This window comes from Malus sylvestris, chromosome 4 (genome assembly GCF_916048215.2).
Source record: "Malus sylvestris chromosome 4, drMalSylv7.2, whole genome shotgun sequence".
NCBI classification, from domain to species: Eukaryota; Viridiplantae; Streptophyta; class Magnoliopsida; order Rosales; family Rosaceae; genus Malus; species Malus sylvestris.
In genome coordinates, this window is record NC_062263.1 from 26,248,360 (window position 1) to 26,268,526 (window position 20,167).

General features: G+C 36.3%; 1 protein-coding gene across 5 annotated transcripts in view; it reads right to left on the bottom strand.

Annotated features, from left to right (window-relative positions):
• The window catches only part of LOC126619201 (probable galacturonosyltransferase 7), a 69,954-nt gene extending 51,544 nt beyond the window's left edge, over positions 1–18,410 (bottom strand). Inside the window, exons 1-7 of one of the 5 annotated variants that reach the window (XR_007621990.1) lie at positions 17,821–18,404; positions 17,677–17,708; positions 17,518–17,568; positions 17,369–17,428; positions 16,128–16,305; positions 15,984–16,042; positions 15,586–15,871 (exon numbers count right to left, since the gene is read on the bottom strand). Coding sequence is in view for 1 of the 5 variants with exons in the window: in XM_050287500.1 (XP_050143457.1) it covers positions 16,162–16,305; positions 17,369–17,428; positions 17,518–17,568; positions 17,677–17,708; positions 17,821–17,965 (432 nt within the window). In the remaining 4 variants the exon portion in view is untranslated. Of the gene's footprint in view, positions 1–15,585; positions 15,872–15,983; positions 16,306–16,412; positions 16,540–17,368; positions 17,429–17,517; positions 17,569–17,676; positions 17,709–17,820 lie in introns of those variants that run through there. The other 4 variants (XR_007621989.1, XR_007621992.1, XM_050287500.1 and 1 more) reach the window with 4 other exon arrangements.
• Positions 18,411–20,167: the final 1,757 nt, after the last annotated feature.

A 20,167-nucleotide genomic window follows, 5' to 3' on the forward strand; every position in this document is an offset into this window, starting at 1 on the left:
TTGCAGTTTATTGTCAGTGAATTCAGCTTGACTGTTTATTCTTTTGTTTGTGAATTGGTCATTGTTGATCGATATTGTTCTTTGTTTCTTACTGTTTTGGTCTTTGTTCATTTCTCAGTTTTAATTTTTTGTTTTCTTATTATGTCCAAAATTTATATTGTAGTTCTCTGTTTTCTATTTTGTTAATTAGAATTATATTCATGAAATTGAATTCTTTTTTTTCAGTGTTTTAATATGGTTTGCAGTGATTTGCTTGAAAGTTTTATAAAAATTGGTTTCCATCATTTCAAAAAGACCTATAAATGCCTTAACAACTCATGCTATAGAGCAGCAAAAAGATTTTGTCGATGGCCAACACAATGTCCTACCTGAATTTAGCCATCAGCGTAAAAGAGTGTGTAGAATATAAGTTGCATAGAAAACTGTGTCAACACTGTGTCATCCAAAAGTAGTCCCTTTGTTCATCAAAATTCACAAAGTGAATATCAATGTGGCACTAGCATGTGTCGTGGTCAACAAGATGTTTCCTCTGCAATTTCCAGTGAATCAGAGCATATAATTTCCGTTCGAAAAACTTCTCGCTTTGCTAATAAAAGTGGAAAAAACGTTGTTAGTGCATTAGATCATGCGACAAACAGCATTGAAAAAACTGATCATAACCAGAATGACAATTTTATCAATAGAGGTCAAGCGTTTTTTTAGAGAAATAGAGCAGGTATGTTTTTTATTTATAAATTAATTTAATTTATTGTAAATTATGATTTTGACACTGCCTTAATAATATTATACTTATCATTTGTTCCTTTTTGTTTTTTTTTTGTGCATATCCTATCGTGTAGGAGTTCTTAAAGAATATGTCGACTTAGGAGATAAAAGTTATAAATGCATTTATTGTGGTGCTCATTTTTGGCTAAAAGAGTCTCTGAAACAAAAGTGCAAAAATGATCAGCCTATTTTTACTCTTTGTTGCCAACAAGGAAAAATTAAGTTTCCAAATCCAAAATCGCCACCATCTTTTTTAGATTACTTGCTTGATCCAACTAAAGGTAAAAAATGTTCATCATTTAGAGAAAATATTAGAGCTTACAACTCTATGTTTTCATTTACTTCAATGGGAGCAAAAGTTGATCACTCAATTAACAATGGTTCAGGTCCTTATATTTTCAAAATTAGCGGTCAAGTTTGTCATTTAATGGGATCTCTTTTACCTGCTAATAATGAGTCACAAAAATTTGCTCAATTGTATGTCTATGATACATATAATGAGGTTGAAAATCGTCTTAGAGCTTTTAATTCTGATGGAAAGAATGAAAGACTTGATCCAACAATTGTAGAAGGTTTGATTAGATTTGAAAATATTTCGAACAGCGAGAGATAAATTTGAAAATGATGGCCTTTGTTCTGTGAAAATGACATTGTTAGGAAGACAAGTAAATGATGGAAAACAATATGAGGAACCTCCAAGTGATGAAATAGGTGGTTTGATAGTTGGAGATATAGAACTCTTTGATTCCAATAGAGATATTATTATTGAGTCTAAAAGTGAAGAATTAAAACATGTTACAAAATTGAATCCTAAATTTATGTCTCTACAGTATCCTATTCTTTTTCCATATGGTGAAGATGGTTATAGGCCAGATTTAAAGTGGAGTGAAAATTCTAAAGGTAAAAAAAATAAGAGACAGAGTGCCCATGAGAGCTTTTATCGCTTATCAAATTCAAGAACGAGAACTACCATTACCTGCATTGTTAAGAGGAGGTAGACTTTTTCAACAATATTTGGTGGATTCTTTTGCAACACTTGAAGAAGATAGATTAGATTACATTAGAAAAAATCAAAAGAATTTGAGAAGTGAAGTTTATAAAGGAATATATGATGCATTCTCAAAAGGTGATAATGATGAAAATAATTTAGGACAGAAAATTGTGTTACCTGCTTCATATACAGGAAGTCCTGGATACATGATCAATATTTATCAAGATGCTATGGCTATTTGTAGAGAATATGGACATCCTGATTTGTTCATAACATTTACCTGTAATGTTAAATGGCCAGAGATAACAAGAGAATTTGAGAACAAACCTGGATTTAAACCTGAAGATAGACCTGATATAATTTCTAGAGTGTTTAAAATGAAACTTGATCACATGCTTGATTTTATCAAATCTGGAAAGCCTTTTGGACCAGTTGAAGGACATAAGTTTCTAAAACTTATTAAGCCTCAAATTACGAATACAAATGTGAGAAAACAAAAGACAATAAAAGTTTTTCAAAGAACATATTAATTCCCAAAAACAGATGCATGCACTTAAACACATGCATCTGTCAATCTCAACAAACATTGTGCACCTCAAATTAAAATTTGAATGTAGTTGAATCCCATGTTCTAATTAAGAAATAGGAACAAAGATAAAATGCAGAATACATAAATTTTATTGATAAAACCAACCCCATTTTTCATGCACAGCATAGAGCTCAAACTATAGTCTGAATGTAGCTGAAGCTTGCAATGCAATTAAAAAAGTTTCTAAAAACAACTATCACATGTATAATAGAGGCCCATGCGATTCACAGCTTCACAGAAAATAATTATACAGTTGACCAAGAGAAGAAAGAAATAAAATATTTCATACAATATCTGCAGAGGGAATACTTACAAATATATAGAATGGCCAATCAGTTTGATAGATGAAAGCAGCTTAAGTGCAGAAGAATTGGAATCCAAATTCAAACGCAGCAGAATTTTTTTTTTTTTTTTTTTTTTTACGCTGATATTAATCTGCAGACAATTCCAAATAGAAAAAGATAAATCTCCACAGAAACATAGAACAAGCTGTAACATCACTCAAGCCACTCATCATAACAACAAAAAGAAAATTGAGGTCCCACGAATATGATTGCCAAATTTATGTACTTTAGAATAATTCAATTCAACTGCAAAGGCAGAGAACTGATAAAAAAATTTAAAAAAACTGATCCAAAATTTTAACATGACAGACAACATTATAAATCTCTTCAAAATAAGTTGCCATGAAAAAGAGTCAACATTTTTTTTTTATTGCAATTTCAATACACCACACTAATTTTGAAATAACATGTTTAATTCATTCAAAAGAAGGGGGGGGAAATGATTTTTAGTTAGTTTATATAATTTTTTATACAGAGCTTTAAAATGCCTTGCTTGATTCATTCAAAAGTAGGCAAAAAAGGGGATTTTCTAGTCAAATTATCTTGTTTTAGTTCAATAGTTTAGGCCACATGGACAAAAGTTAAATTGATCTTCAAATGACATGCTTAATTGACTGAAAAGTACAAAAAAAAAATGGGAAACTCGGATTCCCAACCTGGAAAGTTGAATGCTTTATGTACGGAACGCAGAATCAGACCAACGGCTGAGAGCTTGTGTAAATGGAACTAACAAATGAAGATCTGGAAACAGGGGACTTGGAATTAAAAAATTGAGATGAAAGATTTAAACGGGAGGGCAGGGGTGGAAGAGAAAAATGGCTGGGCTCTTTTGCACTAATTTTTTTATTTTTATTTTTATTTATTTGAGGTTTTGTGACAAGGGAGGTTGTGGTCTGGTAACATGGCTTAAATAAAAGCAAAAACCATGATGTCTATGAACTGGACAAAGTTTTATCCAACTCTTTGCTCTTTGTTCCAGTTCTTCTGCAAGGGTTGTGTCGGGCTTTTATACATAGAATGACAAATGCTTTCTCTTTGTTATCTGTTTTAAAGTACTAGGACTAACAACTATTTTTTCTTTTGTGCTGGACTTTTTTTATCCGTTCAATTATGTATCCCTTATTGAAATTTGGTCTATTACACATAGACATAATGATGGAGGTAAACTAAATGATTACAACTAAGAAATTTGGTCTATTACACATAGACATAATGATGGAGGTAAACTAAATGATTACAATAGTTGTGTTCATCCATTCAAATTGAAGTATAGTTATCTAATTATTACAGTTTAATAACATTATCTTATTGCTTAGTTTGTGTTGTCCATTCTCTTATTTGCTTAGTTTGAATTACGTGGCAGAAAAGATGGATTCATTTCTTTGGAGAACCTGCTGTTCTTTGCGAAGACATTTTCGGTAAGATTCCTACATTGATATGTAACTAGAAAGTTTGAAACAACAAGAAATAGGTTTCGCACACTCCCAACATAACAAGAAACTACGAAGCTTGATGTACATGTGTTATTATGGCTAATGTGCTCGACTGATATATACTTAATGTTCCAACCATGTTAGGCTGTCTAAATATGTTTATTTATGTTGTTGCAGAACATCTTTCCAGTATCTATTGAAAAAGCACGGAGGAAAGCAAGCTGTTTGGGAATATCCTTTCGTTGTTGCTTGGGAATAAGTAAGATGAAAACAATGTGTTACCAGTGTATGTGAATGTCGATTGTCGAAGAATTTAAAGTTGCTAGGTTGGTGAAAATCTGAAAATTGATCCAATTTTGTACAATATATTAGTTTAAGAACTATAAACACACACCCACACACACACATATATGCACTCCAAAAGTAAACGAGTTGGAAATGTTTCGTAATATTTTGCTCTGAATCTTCTTTGGCATGCATAAGATTTACCATTCCCTTTTAAATAACTTTTAAAATCAGCTTTAGTCCATGTTTGCTTAACTATGTAGTTTTGTGGTTAGAGAATAAATGTTAAATTTCAGGATCTTGATGCTGATGCTGTTCAGATCTGCATGAATATTCTTGGGTCATGTATTATAAGTCGTGAATAAATTGCATTGGTTGCATTAGCATTCATAAATCAATTTTTGACTCAAACATTACTTATGAAGATTGCAGTTCCATAATCTTTTATATAATTTTCAACCCCGCAACAACGCGCGGGTACAAATTCTAGTATATACTAAAAGAGAAAATGAACTGAAACACTGTTCATAAGCACAGTGTTCTTCCATTTTCACCCCTGCTTCTTTTTTGTTATTTCAACTTTGCCCCTACTGCTTTGCTGTCAAATGAGTTCCAGTTTTGTGACGCGTGGGATCCTCGACGAGAAGCTACCCTTTTTCCAGTTACTTCCATTCACTGATCTCAGAAGAAGAGCCTCTCTGTTAGTGTGTAAATTGTGATCTGATGTGGTAGTTGTATTTCTAGCTTATATTGCTAGGATTATTAGCTAAATTGGTTGTATGCTTTCTTATCTAAGTCTCATAGTTCTTAAGTAAGTGAGTGTACATGTGTCTTCATCTCATAGGGTGTAAGATGGATGTCTAGGATTACTTGGATGTAATTTTGAATACTGCCAAAAGTTTGGAAGTGTAACTGTTAAGTGTAGAGAGATGTTCCTCTCTCACTTTGTGAGCAATCAAACAGTGCGTGTGTGAAGAATTTGCAGTGTCATATTCTCTGCTCTCATTCTTTCTCTTTCTCTCTCTCTCTCACTCTAGTCATTGCAGCATATCCTCCATTGTTGTACTACATTTTCTTCTTATTCTAACATGGCCTCAGAGCCTTGTTGGGTCTGAATCTCTGGGCGTCGATTCTGTGAGAGATAGTGAGCAAGTGTTTGCAACACATCGTTGCAAAGAAAATAGTAGAGAGAGGTGTGATCTAAGTCTAACATGGCTGGATCTGGTGGAGGGGAGCTTCGAGCTCCGGTGTTCAACGGAGAAAATTTCGATTTCTGGCAGATTCGAATGAAAACAATCTTCCGATCTCACGAGTTATGGAATATTGTTGAAAAAGGTTTTACCACTTCAGCGAAAGGGGAAGGAGAACTCACTGAGGTGGAAACGAAGTTGCGGAGTGAAAATCTGGTCAAGGATGCAAGGGCTCTTGGAATCATTCAGGGAGCCGTATCGCATCAAAATTTTCCACGCATTGCAACCTTGGAAACTACGAAAGAAGCTTGGGATATTCTGAAGCAAGAGTATGTAGGGGACAAACAGGTACGATCTGTGAAATTACAAGGTCTGCGTCGTGATTTTGAATATACCCCTATGAGTGAAAGTGAATCTCTAGCTGCATATTTAGCTAGGTTGTTTGATCTGATAAATCAGATGCGAAGCTATGGAGAAGATCTTAGTAATCAGATAATTGTGCAAAAGTTATTGATCAATTTACCCAAAAAATATGATAGCATTGCTTCTGTTATAGAAAATACTAAAGATATTGATGTAATTGATGCACAAGATGTGGTTGCCATATTGAAAGGGTTTGAACTAAGATTAATCAGACATGAAGAGAGTAGCACAGAACGTGCATTTGCCAGCTTAGATATCTCATCTAAGAATAGTAAATTTGGTAATCAACATACCAATACTGGTGGATCAAAATATCAGAAGAACTTCAAGTTCAAAAGGAAGCAGTGGACTAACAGGTTTACTCCAAGTGTAAGAAATGAAGCTAACAACACTGGAGGGGCATGCAAATATTGTGATAAACTTCACTATGGTGAATGTTGGCTAAAAGGGAAGATTAAATGTCACAAGTGTGGAAAACCTGGTCATATTGCTAGGATCTGCAATCAAAACAAAAATGCTCAGCAAGGGAATTTTGCAGACAAAGTGGGAGAGCAAAGGAATTTTACAAACAAGGTGGGAGAACCTGGAAATCTCTTCATGGTCAAGCAATCAACTGAAGTGAAAGCTGTGAGTGATGCCTGATATATTGACAGTGCGTGCAGTAATCACATGACTTCCAGAGAGGAGTTACTTGTGGAAATTGATAGAAGTATTAAGGCAAAAGTGCAAGTTGGGACAGGGGTTCTTGTTGATGTGAAAGGCAAAGGAACCTTGGTCATTGACACGGATAAAGGAAAAAGGTACATAAGAGAAGTTATGTTGGTACCTGGAATTGCAGAAAACCTTCTCACTGTTGGGCAGATGACTGAACATGGGTATTTTCTGTTATTTGGTGATTATAAGGTGGATATTTTTTATGATAGAACTCTGACAAATTTAGTGGTTGGTGTGAAACAAAAGGGAAACAGATGCTTTCCATTTGTGTTCAAGTCAAACGATCATTTGGTACTGAAAACCAATGTGCATCAGAGTAGTACAATGTGGCATAAACGGTTTGGCCACCTGAATTTTAGAAGTTTGCAACAATTGCAGGAGCATGATATGGTTCTTGGGTTACCTGAAATGCATGACAGTGAAGGTGTATGTCAGGGATGTGCATTTGGTAAGAATCATAGAGTGTCCTTTCCAAGGGAGTCAATCTGGAGAGCAAGAATGCCATTGGAACTTATACACTCAGATGTGTGTGGCCCTATGCAAACACCAACCATGAGTGGAAATCGATACTTTGTTACATTCATTGATGACTATTCGAGGATGTGCTGGATATATCTCTTGAGACACAAGTCAGATGTCTTTCATGTATTCAAGAAATTCAAAGCTATGGTGGAACTCCAAAGTGGTTTTTCAGTGAAGAAATTGAGAACAGATAGAGGAGGAGAATTTACCTCAAATGAATTTGAACAGTTTTGTGAAGCTTTGGGTTTGGAGAGGCAGCTTATTGTTGCATACTCTCCACAACAGAATGGAGTTGCAGAGAAAAAATAGAACTATAGTGGAGATGGCAAAGTGTATGCTTCATGAGAAAGGTCTTCCTTATAGTCTTTGGGGTGAAGCTGTAGTTACATCTGTCTACTTGCTAAATAGATGTCCTACAAAAGCATTGGAAAATGTGACACCTTTTGAGAAATTCAGTGGAAGAAAACCTGGAATTCAACACTTGAGAGTGTTTGGCTCATTAGGTTATTCCCTTATTCCTGGAAACCTGAGACAGAAGCTGGATGAAACAAGTGTCATTGGTATTTTTATTGGATATGGCACTTGTGAAAAGGGGTACAGATTGCTTAATCCTGAAAATCAGAAAGTAATCATTTCAAGAGATGTTATTTTTGATGAGAATGGTACATGGGATTGGGATAGACAGAAGATCAAAGAAGTGTACATTCCAATTGCTGCAAGTGAATCTTCAGAGATGAAAGAAGCTGATGAGGATTCGGATTCCATGGAACAAGCTGTTGCTGAAGGTTCTCAGACTCAACTTACAGATTCTCCACTCATTGAATCTGGAAGTGCTAGTGACTCAATTTCTGCATCTCAGATTGATCATACTCCTTTGAGATATAGAAGTTTGAGTGAAATCTATGAAAGATGTCATGTGTGTATTGTTGAACCAGAATCCTATTATGAAGCTGCACAGGATGAAGCATGGAAGAAAGCTATGAAAGATGAAATCAGCATGATTGAGAAAAATAAGACTTGGGAATTAGTGAAAAGACCATCTGATAAACCTGTGATTGGTGTGAAATGGGTGTACAAAACTAAATTGAATTTGGATGGATCAGTTCAAAAGAACAAGGCTAGGCTTGTTGCAAAAGGCTATGCACAAAAGCCCGGAATTGATTATAATGAAACCTTTGCACTTGTGGCAAGGTTGGATACAATCAGAACATTAATTGCCCTGGCAGCAAAGAACAAATGGAAGTTGTTTCAATTGGATGTAAAATCGGCATTCTTGAATGGTGTACTAGAAGAAGAAGTGTATGTTGATCAGTCGGATGGATTTATTGTACAAGGGGAAGAAGATAAGGTCTACAGGTTACATAAAGCACTGTATGATCTGAAGCAGGCACCAAGGGCCTGGTATGGTGAAATAGACTCATATCTTACACTCTGTGGGTTTAAGAAAAACACTAGCGAAGCAACTCTGTATACCAAGTGGAGGAAAAGTTCAGAAATGATTATAGTGTCTATCTATGTTGATGACATAATATACACTGGAAGTTGTCAGGAATTGATGGATGACTTTAAATCTGATATGATGCTCAAATATGAAATGAATGATCTTGGACTCTTACATCACTTTCTTGGTATGGGAGTAATGCAAACTGAGGAGTATATTTTCATTCATCAGAGAAAATATGCTTCTTCTCTACTGAAGAAATTTGGACTTCAAGACTGTAAGTCAGTGAGTACTCCATTGGTTCCAAGTGATAAATTGAGAAAAGAGGATGGAAGTGGGACTGCGGATGAAGCTCAATATAGACAAATTGTAGGCAGTTTGCTATATCTCACAACAACTAGACCTGATATAATGTATGCTGCATGTCTGCTATCACGGTTTATGCACTGTCTAACCAACAAGCACCTTGGGACAGCAAAGAGAGTACTAAGATATGTTCAAGGGACTCTTGATTTTGGCTTGGAATACAAGAAAGGCAAAGGAGCAATCTTAATGGGATTTTGTGACAGTGACTGGAGCGGTTCAGAAGATGATATGAAAAGTACATCGGGGTATGCATTTACCTTTGGCAGTGGAGTTTTCTCTTGGTCTTCAGTCAAGCAACAATGTGTTGCATTATCAACAGCTGAAGCAGAGTACATTAGTGCATCTGAAGCAACTGCACAGGCTACATAGCTGAGATTTGTTTTGGAGGACTTTGGTGAAATGCAAACAGTTGCAACACCAATGAATTGTGATAATACTTCAGCCATAGCTATCACTAAAAACCCTATTTTTCATCAGAAGACCAAGCACATCAACAGGAGATACCATTTCATAAAGGAAGCATTGCAGCAAGGAGTAATTGAGCTGTTGCATTGTCCTACGAAAGAGCAAATTGCTGATATCTTTACAAAGGCATTGGCAAGAGAACAATTCAGTTATCTGAGGGAACTTCTTGGAGTTAAATCAGTTCACAATTTAAAGGGGGCTGTTAGTGTCTAAATTGTGATCTGATGTGGTAGTTGTATTTCTAGCTTATATTGCTAGGATGATTAGCTAAATTGGTTGTATGCTTTCTTATCTAAGTCTCATAGTTCTTAAGTAAGTGAGTGTACATGTGTCTTCATCTCATAGGGTGTAAGATGGATGGCTAGGATTACTTAGATGTAATTTTGAATACTGCCAAAAGTTTGGAAGTGTAACTGTTAAGTGTAGAGAGATGTTCCTCTCTCACTTTGTGAGCAATCAAACAGTGCGTGTGTGAAGAATTTGCAGTGTCATATTCTCTGCTCTCATTCTTTCTCTCTCTCTCTCTCACTCTAGTCATTGCAGCATATCCTCCATTGTTGTACTACATTTTCTTCTTATTCTAACACTCTCTCCGCTCTCATCTCCTCTCATCTCTCACTCTTCCTCTCTCATTCTCTACTGGAAAATCCATAATCTTTCATCTTCCTCTGCTCTTCCTTTCTTTCCGCACCCCCATCTCTCTCTCCGTGGAGCCAACAAACCAAGTAGTGACGATCAACAAGCTTCAAACATGGCGGACACGTACTGGAGGTACAGCGACGGTGGACAACCTTCGCCGTCGTTGAAGAATATAACCATCGGAAAGCGTCCTCCGTGTGATTACGGTTTGTTGAATTCCTCAAATTTCCCTTTATTTGGGTTTTATATCTCCTTTTTGCCTTTGTTCGGGGTTTATAAATTGGGGTTCTTGGGGATTTTAGGGGCATTTATTAAATTAAACTAGAATAAACATTTCGGGACTAAGCGTTTTTTTTGTACTGTAGGAATCCATATCATACTAATTAGAAACATACTGATGCTGTTTGATACGCACGCATCATATATATTATATATGCCATTGCAGGAAGATGTTCAACGAATGGTGGATACTGGTTTGAAGGCATATTAGATTTTCCATCTCATGGTCAAGACTTATCCCAAGCATGCATGATCACCAAATAATAACTCAGATTGAACAAAACAAGTAGCTTTCACACTTAAACAATAATCGGTTTGTTTCTCTCAGATGGAACTGGACATGTCAATCCAAGGATGTAAAATATTACAGCAATCTTATTGGTGAACTGATCAGCCATGGTAACAGTTTATCTAAATTATGTTTCTACAGTTTCCTGCATTAATAATTTTAGTAGCTATGTCGCTTATTATTATTAATAATTTAGTAGCTATAGTGATCTTCAATTCTTTATGTTCATAATTAATTAAGTTGTTTTTTTCAACCAATAGTCAAACCACGTGTTACTTAACACTACAGTGATCTCTCGCAGGCACTTGACGATGAGTGTGGAGGATCGGTTTGTCGAAAAACTATGTTAGTTTCTAACATTTATGGGTGAGTTTTAAATGGGACATGCAGAAAATGTGTTTTGAGATGATCATGATTGAACACTTCTGAGGATAGAGTTTTGCATTCGATTACAATGAATGAGCCTAATGTTTTTATACTTGGAGTTTAAGATATTGGATTTCTTCTGCGACAATGATATTCTGCTCCATTTGGTGTCAACTGTTCTTGAGGCCAAATATGAAATTTATATTGAGAATATCAGGTAAAAAAAAAATTAATAAAGCATTTATACATGCTCTAATTGTTACACCTCTTATTAACATATATGTTGATCCAGGAAAAAGAATGTTAGAATCACATTGCGAGGTGTCATTCCAAAAGCTTTTTGCTTCAAAAGTTTAGAACCGTTGGCAACGACAATGCTTGGCGCTTTCACAAATCTCGAGGTTAAACAATTCCAAGGTATTCAACTTTTTTTTTAATTTTTTTAATCATTCTTCATACTCCATTTTTAATATTACAAATCCAATTTTTCATTAATAAACATGTAGGGAAAACTGTCTCAACCATGTTTTTCATCAACCCAAATATACCTGAATTGGAACTATTCAAAACGATGTATGATTTATTTTGTCATAAACTATTAAATCAAGTGCCTTTGTTATATTTATAAACCCTCTATAAATCCACTATGCGGCGCCATTTATACTTTTTTTTTTTTTATAATTGACTAATTTGTGATTGTGTTTGATTAGGGAAATGCAGAGAGAAGGCGTTCCCAGGAAGTTTAGTGGAAATACCAAAGAAAATGAGGCAATCCAAATCAATGGCATACAAAGTGTTCGAAATTCAATGAAAAATGAGAAAGGAGCTGTAGTTGATCAGAAAGAGCAGCAGGTTTGATAATGGTTGCACTGAATTCCTTTTGTGATGATTCAGTTTCGGGTTTTAAATAATGCTCCCTGTTTGAATTTGAAACTCTTGATTTTCCATTCAGTTTTTGAACAAAAATTCTCCATGATGCTGATTTGCTTACGGCGGTGTTAAGGTAAATTTTGTTCCCCTCCAGAATAATTTTCAATGACTGAGTAGTATTGAAGCCGGACATTGTATCTTTGAGAAAGTTTATGTATAGTTTCCGCAAAAGGTTATTTTGGGAGTAGCTTATATCCGTATATGGAGTTTTGCTTTTTTCCACCGGGAAATCAGACCCCTCTGTCCAGTCTCTTACATTATTGATATGCTCATCCCCCGAAATCTTCATTTCTGTTGGATAATTTTATAAATTATAATTTCTCAAATCCTATGATTTAAATACTTTTGCCTACTTAATATACCTCCTTTTTATTTTGGTTTTGTGTTGAATTTTACTGTTTTGCAATTTGCAATTAATCGGTACATTACCAAGTTTGAATATTTTTATACAGGTGATTTAATTTTTACTGACCAATTGCAGGTAGATGGTATGCTCACAGAACTTGCCTGCTTGCTTCTTCATATACCTTCCGTGCAATGTTTGATGGTGGTATGATTTTCCAATTTCTCCTTTGCAGCATTTTCTTTTTGGTTTTCGTAGTGTATGCACTACAAAAGTAACACAGCGGGAGTAGGTTTAGAGGGTAAAGAAATTTCTTCATGTAATGAGAAGTGAGGGTTTTTGCTTAACCACTTTTATTTACTGGTTTTTTAGTCAAGTTTATAGCACCGAGGATATAGGTGAACGGTGAAGCAATTTGGGTAACATGTTATGAGAAGTATACTAAATGATTTTTCCTTTTTTTTTGGTTTTGTTTTGTTAGAGATTAAAGATGTAAGTGTACCAAATTGGAAGCTCAAATATTGAACAACATGATTTACTTCATTTGTTAGTTGGTAAAGACTTTCTCTCTCCTCAAAACCCATTGTATTCCTTCGGCTCTCTTTTCTTGGTGAGAATTGGAATTTTTATTTATGTTTCGAAACTCTAAATTGGTTGTCCTTCTCATATGAAAAATGAATATATTTTTGTGTGATTGTATTTGTATGAACAACTTAAACCACATCTTTTTCTATGTAATGTATTCTTCAAATACCTATCTTTTGTTCATTATTACACATAAGGATGCAAATAGACTATGGTATGGACGTGGACAGATTTGAATATGTGATATATCCTACATATATTTATCTTTTTACCTTATTGAATATGAGGATGTAAATAGATATTTCTTTGATATGGATATAATTAGATTTTAATATATTTGATGTTTAACAAGTTTTAAAACCCGCAGCATCGTGCGGGTTCTTTTGCTAGTACATGGCTAATTACGGAACAAAAAAGCCAAAACTTGTGTTTTAACATGCATAACATAATTTAACGTACCAATAATGAATTACATGCCTGGCATGGTTGGGGAGTCTGGGACAGCGACAAAATAGTTGCCTCAGCTGCAATTCAATTCATATGCATCTCCTCAAGGATAACTCATATGTAAGAGATGGTGTTCGTGCCCAAACGCGCATACCTTTAAAGGCAAAGATATGCATGCAGGTATAAATAAATGACAAAACAGCACCAACCAGCCAGAAAACGAACAAAAGTATAAAATGGAAGTGCAAAATCAAGCAAACATTCAAACCATTATGCAATATTGCCAGAAATAACTAAAAATATTCATTCAAGTTCAAACTTTCCCACGGTAAAATACACATGCAAAAGGTCAAGGGTCGGAGACAGTGGGAGGGATGGAAGAGAAAGAAGTGATCTGAGAGATGAGAAGCGAGAAAAACAAAGGGGCTTCCCCCATCAGAATTTATCCCAATCAACAAACAAAACCCAGATTTCAAGAATTAAAATCATAAAAAATTCCAACAAATAAAACAGAACCCAGGAACCAAACCCATCAATCTTTCCTAAAATCGGAGAACTCACCGGGAAACCCATGGTTTTTCTGGGTTTCAAAATTTTCTTCGAATCCGAACAAGATTCGACTGCGAGAGGGAAGGCTAAGTTTCTGAGATGTTTTCGTTTTTGAGATAGGGAAGGTGAGCCATTCACAATACTCTATGATTTCGATTTGAGGTTGAAGATTGGAACGATCTGGATGAATTTTGGTTTCGGGATTGTAAGGTTGATTTGGATGAACACAGGTTTTTGTTTCAATTTAAGGGAAAATGGAGAGATTCATCTGGGAACAAATGCTAAAAACTTTGTCCTGGAAACAAATGGAAAAGCCGCGATGACCAACACGTGCACATCAAGGGCAAATTAGTAAATTTACTGTGAAACCCAGGGAAATAGGTTGAAGATGGTAACAGCTGAAGGGGCAACCGCCCACACACTATAGATCAACAGTAACCCAAAACTAGGTTGTAATACATATAATATAATTTGGACCCAAAAATTTGGGGTTTTTTTGTTTCCACCCTCCCGTTGGAGACAACCTTAGGGAGAAAAAATCGGTACAAATAGAAGACGCACCAGAAGGCACAAACATCTGTAGTACAAACCCATTTTTGTTGTCATTGAATGAGCGGAAAATGGGAATATAAACGAATAGTTTTCATGGCTTACTATGGGGGAAGATCAACATCTGTAGTACTTTCACTAAGAACACGCTCCACCTCCTGAATATTTTGTCTCAACTCACAAGACAACTTGTCCTGTGATGGAAGTTTCGCAATACTAGGAAAATATGCTCGAGCCACAAATAGTTGATCCTTCAATCTCTCTCTTCACCATTGTAGAATTATCAGAAAGACGGGCCATACGGCCTACTTCCAACAACACCGATATTGTCCCCAACTTGGTAATTACCACCTGCACAATCCGTTAGGTGTGGGGTTTTATCACAAAAGACCTCGGTTTAGTTAGAGTGAGTTTAGGATATTTAAACTCTTATTTTATCATGGATACAATCGATGTGAGACATTTCAACACGCCCCCTTACGTGGAACCCAATTAGTGGGTCACACGTGGAAGATCCACACATCGACAACCACGTGGAGCCAAGAGGACTCACCCTACACGCGAGGCCAAGGGACCCACCATCATCGCGCGCGGCCAAGGGGACCCATCCATCACGTGGCAGTATGGTACGGGCTCGCTCCCTGACTCTGATACCAAGTAGAATTATCAGATAAATGGGTCATACGACCCACTTCCAACAACACGATATTGTCCCCAACTTGGTAATTACCACCTGCACAATCCGTCAGGTGTGGAGTTTTATCACAAAAGGTCTCGGTATTAGTTGGAATGGGATTATGGTATTTAAACTATTCTTTTGTCATTGATACAGTCGATGTGGGACATTTCAACACGCCCCCTCACGTGAGACCCAATTAGTGGGCCATACGTGGAAGATCCACACATCGACAACCACGTGAAGCCAAGAGGACTCACCCAACACGCGAAGCCAAGGGACCCACCATCATCGCGTGGGGCCAAGGGGACCCACCCATCACGTGGCAGTACAGTACGGGCCCGTTCCCTGGCTTTGATACCATGTAGAATTATCAGAGAGATGGGCTTCCAACAACACCGATACTGTCCCCAACATGGTAATTACCACCTGCATAATCCGTCAGGTGTGGGGTTTTATCACAAAAGGTCTTGGTTTAGTTAGAGTGAGTTTAGGATATTTAAACTCTTATTTTATCATGGATACGGTCGATGTGGGACATTTCAACAACCATAGCATCCTTCATGTCTTCTCTATGTTGTTCACCCCAAAGGCAGTAGCTCCCAAACTTCAACTCGCATGATTTTCCACTTTGATCCACACCACCTTTCGCATAATCAATGACTTGAGCTGAGTCACAAGCTTTAGATTTCTGCCACAAAGATCCAAATTAAACAGAGCAGAAGGCAATAGCTATACAAGAACATAATCTGTTATCATGTTAATCAGAATCCAAGGAAAAAAGATGGCCGATTCATGCATACATTTTCAATGGGAAGTGAGTGCGGACCATCATGAGGTGGAGCTGAAACTCCTGCAGTTACTGAAAACAAAATTCAAGTTAGAATCTATTACGTGGCAAGTAAAAAGGATAGACAAACCTTAGAAGGCATTGAACATTAACAGGCCCTTTGATTGTTCATTGTTGTGGACGACACTGGCTTATTCGTTGTTGAGAGCGACACTGACTTGTTCATTGTTGTGAACGACACTGGCTTGTTCATTGTTGTGAACGGCGCTGATATTTTTGGTTTCATTTTCAGCTTTATGTGAAATAGCTTCACGTGAAATATTCTTTAGTATATCCTGGCACAAAACAAATAAAGGTAGAGAAATCAATCAGGTCATTGAAGACTTGAGATGCCTGAATCACATCACTCAAATTATTGACCGTGTTTGTAGACAGGTCGTACCCAGTGCACAAGGTTCCGGCTTTACGCAGGGTCTGGAAGAGGTGAATGTCGGCTAGCCTTACCCCCAATTATTGACCGTGTTTGTAGACCAAATGAATAAAATATTGCTGCAATGGTTCCTATAGGCCTTAAATGCCAAACACGAGAGTCAAAAAATTAATTCTCATATCATGGATTAGTGAATGGCTGCCTTAACCCAAACCACAAGAACCTGGATAGGCAGGTGTTTCCAAGATACAAATTCTGTTAATTAGGCAGCAACTATGAAAGACTGGGAAGACCCGCGAAATAAATAGAACCACAGATGGAGAAACTAGTATGGTAAATTATAAAGATATTTCTTCACTGTGGATCTTTAATTTTCTCATCTCAAAGACAGATTAAATGCCAAGACTTACAGAAAAAAAATTTGTATGTGCCCATAATTAGTTTTCAGATTCTCCGAAGGTACACATATCCTACAGTTAGAAACATAGAATATAGGGCCACGGATTTCCCCATAGTTTTAACACAATCAAAAGATTATGATCTTTGGTAACTGAACAAACCAGTTATACTTCAGAGATTATTTTGTATTATTGCTGTATTTTCCCATAGTTTTAACACTTTTTAGAGGACCCGGGTGGATGAGGAAGTTGATGAATACCGTATGTAAATTCTTTCCGGCCCCTTACACATTAATAGTTAAGACTTACCAATTAATATCACAACTCTTAAATAGATAAACAAATTCCTAGCAGAATTTATCTCAACGAGACACAATGTCTAATTTTGAAGAATTTTAACACGTAAACATTGCCCTTATCAATTAATATCATACATTTCAGTAGCATTTGTCTGGAAGCTAAGTGATGTTTCATCTACAAGCCTATTTCCCTAGAACTAACTAAGCATTGTATCAAACGAAAAGCAGAGGCACCGTCAAAAACCTAACACCAGAGCAGTAGGCAACAAACCTTTGAAAGGGTTGGTGTGAAATTTTTCACGAAATCATCTACATGCTTCGAACCACCCCCCTGCAAGAAACCAAATAATCTGTAATTTATCTTCACCAATGTGTTTCTACCCGTGAATTCGATTTACAAAGCTGGCTAGTATAGTTTACCACTGACAGATTAGAAGCATTTATGATGATTTTTGTACCATATCCTCCAATCTGTCACCGATTCGAAAATTCGAAAAAGAAAAATAAAACAGATCAACACCAAGAATGTAGGATACAGAAAATAATTCCAAATTAACAAAACAAAGTTCTACTTCTTACTGAAGGCGAATTTCGTTGTTCTGGTACATATCCTGCATATAATGAACAAAAAGAACAAATCAAGACTTGAGAGAGATCCAAAACTACCATTGCAAAAGCAAAATCGGATCTGAGAGAAACAGATCTAGAGAGAGAGAGTGTAACCGGGAGGGTGAAAGCCATTGTGAAGGCCGAGAAGGAAGAGAAGAGGAACGAGCATGGAAAGAAAAACCAGACCCAACACATCAATCACCAACCCCTTCCACCGCCGCTTCCCGGAATAACTACCGCCCGCAACCCCGCCCTTCATTGCTCCGTCACCCCCTCCTAATCTAATTTCATTGCCGCGATTAAGCACCAAATCCACCACAATTAACACTAACCCTTCTCCATCTTCTTCTTCTTCTTCTTCTTCTCCGGTTGTTGTTGCAGTGTCAATATCAAATGCGAAGTCCCACTCGCACTCGTACTCCCAAACGCCGTCGCATCAACAAGTGAAACGCGGTGCTTCCTCTGTGGCATGAATCACCATTTCTAATGATTTGATTGGTTGTTTCTGAGCTCACTTCGATTCCGAATCAAAGGCTGGATGGGATAGGATGGGATTGGACTGGATTGGACAGTCCGGCACGGATTGGATTTTCCTACTTTTAGCACAACAAACTGTGATCTTGTTCTTCATTTTTTTCTGAAAAGAAAAAGAGAAGAAAAGAAGAGCTTACCGTTGTCTTGGCCTTTTTGGTGGGATTAAATTTTTTATCCCTTGCAGTTAATATTTATTTATTTTTTGTTTGTTATTAATTTTTGGGTCAGATCCAATTCTTTAACGTTTGTGAGGATGTCACTCCATCTTTAATAGTTGGGCTAAAAACTAAATATTTTAAACCGAAAAATATAACTTTTAGTCTAAAAATAGTTTTTTTGCTCCAACCGTTCTGATCTAAAATTTTAGCCCGGAATTATTAAAGAATGAACTTAGGCGATTTTTTTCTTAAATTAAATTTTAAAAAAAATTATGTAAACTATCGTAAATTAATTTTATGAACATTTTAATCTAAAAAAATTTAAATTCCGATAAATATTGAAAAATCACTAAACTTTTCACATAGCAAGCTTCAACTTTCACCAATCTTTCAACCTTGGGCTAACTTTCAATTCACCAACTGTTCAACACCAAATTTTCAATTCACCAACCGTTCAACACCAAACTTTCAACTTTTACCAACCGTTCAACTTTCATCAATCATCCTCTATATAAACATATGTCCAATATTTGTTGATCACACAACCTTTTAACCTTCAATCATCCTTTATATTCACCAATCTTTCAACTTTCAAAGAGTTTTTGTTTCCTAAAAATCCTCAATATCTCATCAATGGGTGATAGAAGAAGGTGTAGCATGACAATGCAAATGACACAATACCAAGCAAGGATCGAGATTGAGCATGTAGAATTGTTCAACGCCAAAGTTGAACTTGTCAACTCGTTTATGCAATCTGAGCACCATGGTGAATCTAGCCATCGTAGTACTGTCACGGAGCACCATGGCGAATACAACCGATAATACATAAACTACATAATTAATAAACTACATAAAATTAATACAAACGACAATTAATAAACTTAATTAATAAAGCACATAATTCATACACTACATAAATTTCATAATCATATCCACCATCTTCACTTGGTGATGGACTTCGTTGAAATCTTGGGATATAGGGTTCAGAGGATTCATCATCTTGAAACATATTACTTGAGACAGACTTTTGCAAAATTTCCTTTTACTTACCACGTAAGAACTTCTTCCTCTCTGAAGTGTATTTGCTAAGGTCCTCCATCATGAATTCAATTTCAAACCTATTTTGCTCCCTATCTGAGATTTCCTTCATTTGCAAACGCATTCGGGCCGTTTTTCTTGGCAAGCACTATGAGTTTCGTTCAATTTTGCAATTTCGGTACCAAAGTGTCCACTCATCGAATCTTAGGACTTCCCTTTTCTCTTTGCTTCATTTTTCTTATTTCTTCCCGGGGGCCTTGCAAAAGAAGGAGATGAGGTCATTTCATCGACACTTTCATCTCCAACATTTGTCTGTGCGGCTTCACGTTGAAATAATCTTCCCCATTGTTGGTCTGCATCAGTTCCCCACCTCAGACAATCCTTGAGGATGTCCCAAGCATGCTGCAACTTAAAAACTTGATTTTTTGGTGTTACTCTTATCTTGTAAATTTCAATTGCTTTGTCACCCTATGCAAAAAATACATAAAAATAATTAGTTGCAAAATAATATTATGTACATGACAAATAAAATAATAAGAACAAAACTCATAATTTATGTGGCGCTCCTTCCACTAGCCATGCCAACCACGGCTCTCTTCAAGCTTCTCTTCCATAAAGTGCATGCTTTGTTGATAATCTTCCACCGATCATAAACACCACCATCATCCTGCCCGCCGCCATTGCAGTTTTCTTGAAACTTTGCAATGATTTTATCCCACAAAACCTTCTTA